This window comes from Mytilus trossulus, chromosome 4 (assembly GCF_036588685.1).
Source record: "Mytilus trossulus isolate FHL-02 chromosome 4, PNRI_Mtr1.1.1.hap1, whole genome shotgun sequence".
Lineage (NCBI taxonomy): Eukaryota > Metazoa > Mollusca > Bivalvia > Mytilida > Mytilidae > Mytilus > Mytilus trossulus.
Genome location: NC_086376.1, coordinates 21,733,620 through 21,748,455, shown reverse-complemented (window position 1 = coordinate 21,748,455; position 14,836 = coordinate 21,733,620). Strand labels below are relative to the sequence as shown.

The 14,836-nt window shown below is 30.8% G+C and overlaps 1 protein-coding gene across 19 annotated transcripts in view; it reads left to right on the top strand.

Annotated features, from left to right (window-relative positions):
- The first annotated feature begins 2,099 nt into the window (after positions 1-2,099).
- Positions 2,100-14,836, top strand: part of LOC134714885 (protein unc-13 homolog B-like) — a 129,924-nt gene continuing 117,187 nt past the window's right edge. For 18 of the 19 annotated variants that reach the window (XM_063576551.1, XM_063576555.1, XM_063576548.1 and 15 more), the window contains exons 1-2: positions 2,100-2,284; positions 9,321-9,350. In XM_063576551.1, the coding sequence (XP_063432621.1) occupies positions 2,134-2,284; positions 9,321-9,350 (181 nt within the window). In that variant the 5' untranslated portion in view covers positions 2,100-2,133. Of the gene's footprint in view, positions 2,285-3,528; positions 3,696-9,320; positions 9,351-14,836 lie in introns of those variants that run through there. The other variant, XM_063576564.1, reaches the window with a different exon arrangement.

Here is a 14,836-nt window from a genome sequence, read left to right as displayed (position 1 = left end):
ATCAATATTATAACGCCAAAATATGCAATCTTTAATGACCTGCCAATAGTACCGTAACTATATCCCTTCTTAATAAGTCTATTCAACCTACATATTTTTCTTTAATTGACCTGAACCAATTAAGTTTGGAATCTGGCAGTTGTTATTTAATAGTTCGTTTCTATGCATTTTGTATTGTCTTTTGGGTTTTTTCAGTGTTTCTATTGTTTCGTTGTCTTCCATTTTAATATGGTTGAGATGTTTTTGTTAACTGGATTTGTTTACTCCCAATCGATTAATGACTTTTCAACAGTGTTATACTTTGCACAGTTTTTGCTGCAGGCAGGAAAAATCCCAAGTGACCATATTTCTAATCTCTAGTCCCCCTTGTATTGGGGGTTCACTGCTTCCTAATTTTGAAACAATTACGAAACGATTTGTTTTCTTTGAAATTATTTCAAACGAGATCCATTCATTAAAAACCTTTCAAGTATTAACCAAATACTCTAAGTTGTAGCAATTTTGAGTCATGTTAATATGTCTCAAAATTATGGAGACAAAATAATAAATGTCCACTGACAATTTCATTTTTATAACTTTTTGAAAATTAAAGTAAAGATACAAAAAAGACCACGATAACCAAAAAAAAAAGTATGAGTGCCAATGAGACAACTCTACATCCAAGTCATGTTGTATCAAAAGTTAGAAATTGCAGGTCATAGTGATCTGTTGTATATCAATTATGTTCAAATGTGTCTTTCAATTTATTATTTGAGATGGGAATAGACCGGTACGCTTAGAATTTTTTCAGAAAGCGAATGATGTCACTGAATTCAAAATATTATGTTTACTCAGAGGTGTTGCGCTCATTGGGAATAACTTAATAATGCATTGGAGTTTGTAGTTTTTATACACGAATGGACACAGTTAAACCGATACCTTTATGAGAATTATTATACAATTTAATTTGTTTTGCTTTGACAGATAGTTGCCCACATGAATTATAATTCTTTGATATGCAACTCGTGATTTTTTTTTTACATCTTACCTCTCTTTTTATTATTTATTTTGTATTAACTTCGTGATAAATGTGAACTGTATTCGTTAAGTGTAAGTTCACTTGTTTTTGTGAATATTTCCATTGGTACGTGGATTATATCTTTGGAGGGAGCGTTTTCGTTCTCATAAATGATTCAGATCTGCCTCTATAAAAACTTTGAGAATATGCAGCTATCTATATGTCAAAATCACTACGCGCAATATCAAAAGACCAAGCTTGTAGGTAGGATAGGCCGGAATCAACCATGTACCATACATTGATGAATAATGTAACCAAAATGTCAAAATGTATAAATCATGTATCCCATGTGGATAGGATAGGTTTAAAACAAAATGTCTCCTGCATCTTGTCGCAAGAGTCAAATGAATATTAAGTGTAAATGTAAATGCATAATTAAATAAGGCGTTTGGTGACAAAGAGATGTTTTTGAGTAACCAGTTTTTAAATGATTGGTTATTTGGAAATTAGTAATGAAGCAATGTCAGCAATCCAACATCTACGTGTACGTCATTAAGTTTTTGATGGAAAATAGTCTCAAAGTCGTTTATACCATATATCCTTATTGTATAATGCCTGGAGTTTATACTAGCTGTCTTATCAACTGGAGTGAAAACTTTTACGAAAAACAAGATTTTACTATAATAGATGTTCATTTTGTTAAAGTCTTAGTTTTTGGTCGATACATGCATGCATTCAGTTGTGATGCGTGAGGCAATGAAATAACGACTCACTTTCAGTTTCAAATGGCGAAAGGTTCTAATCGAATTGGTCTCTCGTTATATTTATTTTCCCTTGTATTTCTACTGAGATAATGGGTTTACTTATTTGTTTAGATTTTTACCTGGATAGTAAAATGTAATTTAAAAAAATAGCTAATTTTTAAGAAACTTAAATTCCCATTAAGAACAGACCGTGTTTATTTTATGAATTATTGATACTAAACATGTTAACAACTGTTGTTTTATTTAAATATAGGATCATTTTAAATACAAATGTCTCAATTTCGTTGTCAAATATTACCTGTGTATTTTTTCATTATGTGGCAGATAGATACATGAGTTTTACATGTTTTATGGAAATAGAATAGATTGACAATGTGTTTAACAGAAATATTTCGAAATACTATTTTCGTGGAAATTTGTCCATTCCTGAGGGTTTCACGTCGAAGAAAAAACTGCAATGTGAAACGTATTTCGGACGAAAATCAGTTCGTTATACCATGTGATTTGCAGGAATATATAACAGGTAAACAGATTTTTTTTTTGTCCATTTACTATAAATGCATATGTTGACAAAGACGTGAGACATTTTATTGAACGAATGAATGCTTCTCGATAGTTCGTTCTTTTGTTGTACTGTTACACCACTGTCCCAGGTCTGGGGAGGGTTGGAAGCCCTCTAACAAGTTGAACCCCGTTACATTCTGTATATATATATGTTTCTATTCCAAGTCAGTAGCATGTCATTCAGTGGGTATAGGTAGTTGCTGTGTTACATATTTGTTTTTCATTCATTTTTTCATATAATGATTAGTTTTCTCGGTTGGATTGCTTTACATTTGTGATTTCGTGGCCCTTTACATCTGACTTTGTGGTATGGGCTTTCCTAATTGTTGAAGGCCGTCTCTTGATAAGAGTTGTCTCATTGGCAATCATACCACATCTTCTTTTGAGCCAACTGAGATGACCAATTGCCTTCCTTTACATTGTATACGTATTAATCCAGTTTAACTGTAAATCCCATACTGTTTATCCAGGAAGAATAGTTTAAAAGGAGTGATGAAAAGGTTGAGACAGAACAACAAATGACTATTATATTTATATATATGCATTGTTGTTTGGATGGAGAGTTGTCTCATTGGCACTCACACCACATCTTCCTATATCTATGTAGCCTATAAAACTGAAATCAGTGTCGCCTTTTAGTGAGGCAATTGCCTCACTTGCCTCAATGCAAGGGTAGTTACGGCCTTGAGTTCCCGAAGTCACAATAAATCCCTTATCAAACCAGTCTAGAACGTTTTTAACTGATTGCAATATTTTTTAGAACTAAAATAATGTAAATAGAAATTAAATGAATGTATGTTAAGTTTGGCCAAGAATAAAGGTATTGAAAATGGGTGGTGCCAAGTTGGACTGAATTTAAATGTATTTCGAAAGGAACTTGAATTTACTACTGCTTCTCCACAGGCAATTGAAAAAAAAATCCTATAAAATACCATAAATTGTTTTTCTGATACACTATTTTAAAAGTGTCTGTATTTTCCATCCCCCATGACTGAGAAACATGGAAGTCTTCTTTAGCTCTTGACTTTCGTTTTCGCCGGAATATGTTGAAATAAAGGTAATAAATGTATTAAAATACATATTCGATTCTATGATTTTCTTTGAAAAAGATTACTAAAATTATAGTCTGGGATATTTATGTTTATATACTGCCGTTCCCGCCAAAAATCAATAAATAATGAATATTTATGATTGATATGTGACGTCACGTAAACAAGATGGCGGATACTGTCACTGTTGATGACAGATGCGAGTATGGATAATCACAAATTAACGTATTTTGTCAAATTTAAATGGATTTAAGAGTTTATCAGGACAAAACTTTATTAATATGGAGGTAGAAGACATAATGTCTTTATTCTGTGTGTGTGGTAAGTCAAAATGAACGCTAAAACAGGTTGCCGAGATTCACAAAATATATAATTTTCATTCATTTCATAAATAATATATAAAACTGCAATATTCGATTTCACATTTACGTGATCCTGTGTAAGTGACAACACGTATTGTATTTTTTTACAAGAGAGATTTTTTTTTTTTAATTTAGAAAGCCATTTGAAAAAGACAAAATCAATCTAAATTAAAAAAAATATGGTTCTAATTAGTAATTTTAATCAAAATCATTATATATCGGTGCTTGATTATCTACAACAGATATATCTAAATTTTGGGTTATTTGCATACATCAAAAAGAAAATGTCTTCAAATAACAGCAGTGACCTTTGGCAGCTTTGATTCACAATGACTTGATGTTGATCATGAAGTTTCAGATTCAAAAATGTGTACACATGTATATATATTAAAACCCTCAAAAATAAAAAAAAATATAGCTGCAGAACGAAAGCCGTAGGAATGTTATTTTTTGACAAAATATGGTCTACATGTACATGTATGTATCCTGGTGGGGGAATTTATCCCTGCATTGAAGACCTGTTGGTGACCTTTTGTTGTTGTCTGCTCTATGGTCGGGTTGTTGTCTCTTTCCTCAATTTTATACATAATTATAGTCTCACCATCTGAAAATTGTCTAAAAATATTTAACAGTAGGACCTAAATGATTAGGCGTTGCTTTCCCAGCTACATGTACACTAAAAGCGTACAAATTTTAAGTTTACATAGATAATAAAATAATGTCATCTCCATTGTGGATAGTCCATACATTTGTACATGTACATGCATGACATGTATGTATTAATTTCCAAATTTTGTTAAAATATAAAACCATGTCATTGAACAATTGGTTGAAGCATTCTTTGACAACATTATTACTTAATATAAAAATAAGGTATTCTGTACATGTAAAATGTACATGTACAATGTATGATTGCCTTGAGACAACTATCCCACAGGCACCTGTTGCTATCCACCTTCTGAATTCCCATAGAAACAAGTGCCAGTAAATATTTAACAGAATTCAAATGAAGAATATTGTAGATGTAGTAAGCAGTACATGTTAGCAATTATCAGCAACTACATGTATATGGCCTTCAACAATGAGAAAACCCAATGTTGTACAATCAGCTGTAAATAAAGGCCCAGACAAAATGTCAAACAAGAAAACAAATGACCAAATGTATAACAAAACAATTTATGAAAATCAAATATGACAGAAAAAAACAAACAACAACAACCAATGTACTGTAATACATGTACATGTATATACATTGTACATTTGTACATGTGAGTTATTTACAGGATAGTGCACCAATTCAAACGTAGTCTTAAAGAATAAAAAGCTGAAAAAAACCCATATTATCAGATCTTGACAATAAACTAATTTTTCAAAGCAGCTGTGTAAACGTACAACTACTGTACATGTATGTCTACATTTACATTTAGCTGCATACTTTTGAGTACTACAAAGTGTACATGTAATTACTTAAATTTTGAATATGGCTACATGTATATATAATTGAAACCTAAAATTGGGCAATACTGAATAGGAGTAAACAGATACATGTATACATTTTTTATACATAGTTTTAACAATGTACAATACAATGTAGTTGTCTGTAATTGTCTCAACTTATGATATGAAAATTAACATGTAACCTGCATTAATTTATATACATTTTAATATTGAAATAAGAAAATGTAGTATAATTGACAATGGTAAGGAGACAACTTTTTCCAGCTGCAGAGACAAAATAGAATGGATGAATATAAAAAAGAAGATGTGGTTTAATTCCCAAAGAGACAAGTGCCGAAATGATATAGAAATTAACAACTTTTAAGTCACAATACATCCTTCAATTTACAATACTATCAACCAAAGTTCAATCAAGTAAATATACATGTAAGCTATTATAAGCAAAAGTCATGACAGTCGGCCTTCAACAATTAGAAAAAAACTTTATTATGTTCTTACCGTCATTACAGTACTCTACCTGACTTTGCTCATGTAAACACAAGTTATTTATAAATAAATGAAGAAACAATAAAGACTAAATTGACAGGAAGTACACACCAAACAGTTTTAATCTAAGAAACAAAACAATGTTTTCAAAATAAATGAATCGATTAAGTCATATACATGTACATCATATGGTACAGCTCACTGTTAATATCTCCAAAAGGAAATACAAAGAATTAGGAATTATACAATGCATATAATGCATGTAATATTATGATCTAAATGTAATAAAGTTGTCAAAACAAGTTTGGTGTGTGAAATCTTGATGAAATGAAATGGGCGCTTAAAATAGTTTACAGAAGCCTGAACACTGAATTATACAGTATACATGTAGCTAGTACAACAGAAAAAGTAAGAAATCTCAAAACGAAACATTGGATACTAAGTCAGCTTAAAAATGCCACGACTTTAAAGATATGAACAATTCTTTTAAGAAGAAAAAAACCATGTAAAGTACAAATGTACATAGAGTGGGGTGCTCATTTTCGCCATATCTTTCCATGTTTTCTACAGTTTATGTTCAAGTCTATATGTTTTTGAAGTATACTGATATTTCTATATGGAGATAACTTCAAATGCAAAACCTTCCTAAGCTTGAAAACATGTTTGTTTGAAAATAATCATCTGTAAAGTTAGATTAAAGGGTGTTTGAAATTTCCTGATGTTTTGTCAATGGGGAACACATATTCGCTGTTTTGACACATCTATTTAAAACCAAATAACTGCAGCTTTATATAATATTTATCAAATAAATTTCATTATAGATGAACAGCAAACATTTCAAAGGTGTAAAAAACAGAAATTTAGGCCAATCAGTCAAAAAATTACCAAGAAAAAATTCTTTGAAATCCAGTTTTTCATTCAGCATGTTCAGGAAATTGACCAAAATTGTTGTCTGCTTTTCGGCCCTTTTGCAGTAAGTGCTGTAATTTTGTTTAAGTTTAAAAAATTATCATATTTGTTAAAAATCATAATTTATCTTTCTTCCATTTCAGCCATCCTTAGAAGTTTTTACACCACAAAATCATAAAACGACGAAATTGTGTCCCAGTTTATTTAATTTCCAAAAATATGGCATGTTCTCAAAAATATGATCTTTATGTACATTTATTATTACAAGGTAAATAAAAGACCTACTTTTATTTTATACATAAATTTAACAGTCAATTACATCACAGAAGTCTGGCCTGTCATGCTTTGTTAGTCATTGGTTAATATTTAACAAGCTTAGGATATTATATTGTAATAATATAAGTGAATAGTAGTTTCACATTTTTTAGTTCATAACACATCTCTGCTGGGTTGCGCTTACATCAGGAAATGTATAATATTAGAGTGGCAAGTGGAAAAGTCTTCGGTCTTCAATATTATTATTTTATATGGGTATATATATAAGGCCACACTTAAAAATATTTTCGTTTGCCCAAACCCTACCCAAAGGTTGAGACAGTGGGTAGGTAAAATGTAGGTAGGCATTTTATTTTTTTTTTCAAAAAAAAGAAATTGAAGTATCAGATGTTTTTTAGTCTTCATGCCTATTTGATTAAAAAAAACTTCTTCAAATCAGGACAATAAAAGAATTTGAGTAGGCAGCTTTTTTCTGGGTAGGTACAATGTGCGTTTGGGCAAACAAACCTATTATTTATTATGGCCTAAAAAAACATCATTTATTACAGAACTACAAAGAAATGCTCACTGAATGTACAGTGTACAACTCAAAACCCTATTTATAATATGCATTCATTCATATATTAAACATTACTAAGTTATAATTAAGATAAACAAAATTGAGGCTGTATTTTAACTTTTTTTGTTTGATGATTTTGTACATGTATACACAAAAAGTAACTTGTACATTTTATATACTGTAAACTGGTTTACATTTGTACCATGAATAATTTATTTATTTTTGTAAACTAAGAAACAAAATAATTTTTTACTTGTTAAACAGTAAATACAAATGCATGTACATGTATTAAATAGTAGTAAATTTGTATGATTCTAGACCCAGATTCATAATGTAATTTACATTAACTAGAAAAAGTACCCTGGTATTTAATAATATTGTTAGGTATTGTCACGATTGTCTACATGAGTAAATAGAACTTTGTTTTCAAGGACAATCAATAACAGTTCTATATGTCCCCAACAGCTGACCATTACAGTATTTCATAAAATGATCAATTATTTATGTTCCCAAAGGCTTTGTTTTCTTGTCACAAACTACTAATTTCTATATGATGATGTTTATCGTTGAGAGACTAGCAGCTAGTGTTTGTGACATCCTATGTCTAATTAGTTTTAGAATCGTAATTTTGTGAAGTTTTATCCATTTCTACAATGGAGCCAAAACATAGGCCTACATTTGAGTTGCAATAACAAGAGCATCAGTGTTATTAAAACTTTCTGTCGTTTTAACTATTAATTATAAACTTGCATGCAGTTATCTATTTTTTTTAACAAACAAATTGTTCTATAAATACGTCAGATCCATTGATGGTTGCAATTGAATTTTGTAATTGCAAAAAAAATGTACTATTAGTCAGTAAGGTAAATTCTTTGAAGTCAGACACTTTGAAATGCAGTCACACCTGAGACTAAAAGTTCTTTCAAATAATTACACATATACATGTTACCTACATGTAGTAAATGTTGACATGTTTAGATTTTATCTATTGCGGTCACACCTGTGGCAAAAGTTCTTTCTAAGTACAGATTAGCTTCAAATATCAATGTACCCTACAGAACATGTAGTAAATGATTACACTTTTAGGTTTTATCTATAATCTAAATGCACATCATTTACATGTATAATTTATATTATTACATAATGTATCTACATGTATGCATGTATACAATGTACATAATATTTAAAACACCTACTACATGTATTTATACATACATGTACATGTACAATAAACTAGTGCTACCAAGAAAATCATACATCTGTACATGCTAAAATAACAGGAAAATGTTCATCAACATCTAGTGTAATCTGGAAAATTTGCCTAGAATATATATTTAAACATGCAAACATAACAGAAAATGTGCCTAGAATATATTTAAACATGCAAACATAACAGAAAATGGGCCTAGAATATATTTAAACATGCACACATAACAGAAAATGTGCCTAGAATATATATTTAAACATGCACACATAACAGAAAATGTGCCTAGAATATATATTTAAACATGCACACATAACAGAAAATGTGCTTAGAACATCAAAACATCAAAACTTGTTACATTGTAACAACCGACTAACTGGAAAATGTTACCATGTACCATTTGTACTGATATGATTGATTTCATAACCATGTTTTTAAAATTAAAAGATAATGGAAATGGGTAAGGTGTCAAACAGACAACAAGTCACCATCTTAAAGCATGCTTGAATAACAGGAAAGTGTGTTAAGAAAATCTCAACATGCTAAAATAACTTGCAGAAAAATGCTAAGAGCATCTTAACTTGCTAAAATAACTGGGAAATGTATAATATTAAAACATCAAACAGGCTAATATGAATGAACATGATGAAATGAAGAGAAATGCTTTATCTTTTTTTATTTGTATTTTTCAGTGAAAAAGGCCAGACTGATAGGACCATCAGGTAAGACATATAGATTGTACAGTCATTTTGTAAAATCATTGGAATTTAGATACATCACTGAAGTGAAAGCTAAGTTGTCTTGAGGTGAAGTTGATCTTGGCTAATGATACAAAATGCAATGTTTGCCATTTAAGTTGATCTTGGCTAATAATGCCTAAATGTATGCTGTCGAGTTGATTAGGGCTTATAAAAAATACAATAAAATGTCCATGTATTCCATCTAACTGTCCGGGAGTAGGGATGTGGCAAAATGTTTTTATTGATTGTTTTCATTAATTTGAACCAAATGTACAACATTTACCAACCTTTGTTAATGTTCTATGATAGACACAAGCCAGATAAGATTTTCAGGTCAATTGGACAAAGGTCAAGGTCATCCACTTTTGACTGAAACTTTGAAATCACTATGGCATGAAAGGTCAAAGGCCAAGACCACAGCAGCAATTAAAAGATTGAAATGCAATGTACATGAAGGTAATTGGATAAACATAGCCTTTATAGCCAGACTTGGTAGGACAATTTTGTATTATATCTACATGTATATACATGTATCTATGTTTGTGAACACATTGTGGATATATACGCTGTAAAGCGACAAGAATACATTCAACCTACATCACTGCTCTTACTTGTACATATAATTGTTATATTTTATACTACTGAGAAGTGCTGTGAGAAGATCATCCCTTTTGTCATGTTATAATTATATTTAATGTCCTACACACTTTTGTGCACTATATAGTAGCTTAATATTTATGAAATCAATGATATTATTTATAGAATAGATTTCAGATATGGGTTCATTTCTCAAATTACAAAATATGTTTGTTGATGACAAAAGAAACTTATTCATCATGTACAATTTACATCTTTAAATGTAAAAAAAAGTGATCATTTAACATTGACTACTTAAAATGAAATGGACTAGTTTTATAAAAATATAAGGAGATGTTGTATGATTCAGGGGCAGATCCCAACTCAGGATAAAGGGAGAGGAGGCATCCACATGCTTATGTTACCACTCAAATGCAATTATCCTATTAAAAAAGCAAGGTCCAACCCCTTAATAATATATAAATCATAATTTCATTCCATGCAATTGTAAGAAAATTAAAACCAATAAGGTTGAAGAGAACATTTGTACCTTTGATAACTATTGTAAGTACATACCTGTAGCCAGGGGTGGTTCGGGGGTTCATCCGAATGAACCCACCCCCTTGAAAACAAATAATGACTGTTAAAGTCAACGTTCTGTTCGAATTGTGACTGTTAAAGTTGAGTTTTTGAGGCCAACAAACCCCCCTTTGGAAATTCCTGGCTACGGGCCTGAAGTACATACATATTCATGTGAATTGTTATTTCTGCATGCACAAACCAGTAGCATAAGAAAGTTTTCCCCTTCAAATTATAAAGCCAGATGTATTCATGTATTGACAATCAAGGATATAGGTATGTACATTTACAATGCTGGCAGATTCATGTAGGTACAACATTGTGGTCAGTTTGTTATTTTATATAGTCAGAAAAAAGTCAACCAAAAAATGAAAGCTCCTCATTTGTAGGATCTTGCAATACATTAACATACAATGTATGTGTAAGTACATGTTATGCCCTAGATCCATTTTCAGTCTGACATTATCTGAAGAAAGTAAAAGATTAAGTTAATAACTCACCTTACAAGATTGATTTTTGACAGATCAGAAGAATAAACAAAAATCAATTTTATACTCTGAAAATAATTTCTGCATAATCAATACCAAGCAGTAAATAGACTTGTATCAAATATTTAATTGGTTTTAGCAGAGAGATAATACTATCAGGATTATACACAATCTGTATGTTTGAATTCCATGGAGTGGACCAGTGTCCGGTCTGCTGTTTATTTATAATGCAAAGGAGTGAAAGTCTTTAACCTCACTGCATGTTTATCTGTCCATCCTATAAACTTTTCTGTTACATGACGTAAATGCTATAAAGTTTTATTAAAGGGAGAGTGCAGTTAAGCCATTTTATACCTATACCATGGCCATGCCACTTGATGCAGATCCAGGATTTTGAAAAGGCAATGTTTTGAGTGGACATGAAAAAAGTCTATGCCTTCACACATTTCCATTTAGCATATATATCAACCTTTGATACACTTAACGATAGTACTTATATAATCGTCATATGTGTTTTGTTGTTTTGGGAGTCATGACTTAGAGGCATCTATCAAGCTAAAGTTCAATCTTACAGACATATTAAGCTTCTTCGAAATAATAATCTGACACTCCTTCATTTTTTACACCCAAAAAAGTAGCCATTGGCATTCATGGCATTCGCTATAGATTATAAATCAAAATACTATTATTGAATTCATTTGGTAAAGATTTAAAAATAAACATTTATAAGCATTAATCTGTATAGAAATTGATTTAAATTTTAAGCAAACATTGGAATCTTCAGATATAGTGTCAGTACTTAAAGGTCCTTTACAAAGCAGTGTTCACTAAATACATGTGTGTATATATAAATATATCAAATTTAAATACCATTTTTAACACTTTTCTATTTAGATGTTAACCTTTAAGACTTGTTATGTCATTTCAAAACATAAGCAATGTTATTTTTTTTAGCAGTCCTTTAGCACTGAAGGAGAATAAGACTTAACACCAATTGCAACAACTGAATAAGATCAAAATGAAAATTCTGCAAAACATTCAGCATTTGCCCAATCAATAGGAATTCATGCTCACTTCTTTTTATTCCTGTGGTATTCTTAATTACTGTACATGAATGTTTAACACCAATTTTGAAATCATAATGATAGATTAGTAAGAAAATGACAACATGTGTTGAAATATGAAAACCAATAATCTAAACTTGACTCTTTCAAATTAATTTACTTTAGTTTTATCTGGACCTGCGCCCTTCCATGCCTGTACATTGTAAAAGAACAATATTTGTCCTTGATTAATGTATGAAGAAAAACTAAAATTGGTTAGAGATTCATACATTTCTTATAAATTGAATGACGAAAACAGAAGTGATTTTATGCTGTAAAAAGTTGTTTAAATTTTGTAAAGACAGTGGATGAAATAGAATTTGTTAATCTGATTCAATACTTGCAGAGTTCTTAAGTGATTTCCTTAAGTCTCGTTTCATATTAAATCATTGTGGCATATTTTGAACTAACATTTTAGTTGAACAACATTTGACAAGTCAGGAGAATTTATTTTCCCATAGCAGCATTTCTGGTGATTAGTTTTTCAATGACATGCTTTTCTATAAAGGTTTCATTTTAAGATTCAATTTATAAAGCAAAATCTCTTAGTACTTATAAAATGTCACTTACATGAAGATAATTTATAATGGTTCTGGATATTCAATAACTTTATGTAATTTAGAAATAAGGACATGTATGCTTACCAAAGAGACAACTTTCCACAGAGATCAAATGATGATGAGAATGTGAACAATTTATTGCCTTCAATAATGAGCAAATCCCATACCATATTATACACCTATTGACTAGGTGTGAGGGTAATAGCAAGTTTGTTGTCCCTGAGGTACCAACTATTGCTCGAGGCAAAGCCGAGAGCAATAGTTGGTATGCGAAGGGACAAGAAACTTGCTATTTCCCGCACAACCAGTCATTAGGAGTTTTATTATACTGAACAACACAGCCATTAAGTGTTTTATATATATACCAAATAACTAATTTTCTAAAAGTGTATACATATCATCTGAAAGAAAAGAAAAATGTCATATACATGTAACTTTATATGCACATGATGAACCATACTTTTTTTATAATTCGTTTGTACATGTGTATTTATAAATATTTTATTAATTTCAATCAAGACTAGAAATACTTATGTTAAACTTTCCATGCTTATAATAAATTCTAGCTAAAGAACACCGAACGCAAATTCACTTTTAATATACGGAGAGCGAATCCATATTTTGAATAAGGTACTATATTTTAGATCTTAAAAAATTCCCTTGAAGATTTTTTTTTTTTCAGTCTATAATTGCTTTTTGTATAAGAAATTACAATCAACACAAACAGATTCCAAGGTTTACAATATTAGAGGGAGTTTGACGTTGCAAAGCATATGTAACTAAGCGAAGTAGTCAATGACATCAGTGTCGTCCAATGAAAAATAAGCATGAAAAAGTACGGGAAAGATGATTAGGAAACTATTCACCGGGGCAATAGTCTTTGAAACTATTGACTGGCAAATGGTTCTGTGGAATGGAATAGCACAACTATTTTATTACTTTTTATATAGAAAAATCATACTGAGGTATAATAAAATAAACTATAAAAGACCCTGCATGGCAAAATTGGAGTTAAATCAAATAAAAAAAACCAAATTGTTTAAAGCTTTATCATGTTTATACATGCATATACTTCTTTGAGTACCAGAATGTCCTACCAAATATAAGGAAGTCTGTTGAAAAAATATAAATTCCAGAGTTGAGTGTCTGTAATATAAAATTAGTCTTATTTGGTCACTCAGTGTGTTTAACAACACTAAACAAAAACTGGATTTACAGATATGTTGCATGTGAAAGTTTATTTCCTCAAAGGTATTGAGTGTTGACTTAGAACAAAATGAATTATTTAGTGCAAGTTATACATTAAAAGATGAAGTATGATTCCTGTGTCATAAAGGTTTGTGTGACTATCAATCCAAATAATGACTATTGCAGTAATGTTTTCCTTTCTTTATAACAATCCATCCATTTCTTTAATTGATCAATGATCCCTTGACCCAGAATTCCTGACTGACCTACATTTGGAATCTTGTTTTAACCCATGTATCTTATAAGGGATTTGACATAGGAAAAGTAATCATTGAAAAGAAGATAGAGGATTATTTGATTTGATGCCATTGACACTGCAGTAATTCTTATAATCAAAGTAAAAAGACTTCAGTCTTATTTGTGATTCAATTAGTCATTTGCAGTATTATGATAAATCAGACATTCAGAAAGCAGTTACGATTATTTTGATTTCAGAACGTTTCTGCTAAATGGATTTTTTTTTTTAGAAAATGTCTTCCTCAACTAATTGACAGAATTTTAAAGTCACAAAATGGAAGAACATAACTAAAAGATAATGTGATAGATTGAAAAGTACAACAAGAGGCATTGGCAGATCCAGAGTGGGGGATGGGGTTCTTGGGGTTGTAACCCCCCCTTTTTTTGGACGATCAATGCATTTGAATGGGAACATATAGTTGGAACCCCCCCTTTACTCTGGGTTGCTCCCCCCCCCTCTTTACTCTGGGTTGGGACCCCCCCTTTTTAAAATGGCTGGATCCGCCTCTGAGAGGCTTAGTCTAATAGCAAGCTATTTACTTATTTAGGCCATACAGTCATATGCATGTTTGTCACTGTGTTGAGACAAGCTAGTCCCATTGAACATGTTAAAATTGATAAGTTTCTTGCTGCATTAGACATTCCTAATTTGTATTCCTATCCCAAAACATGTTTAA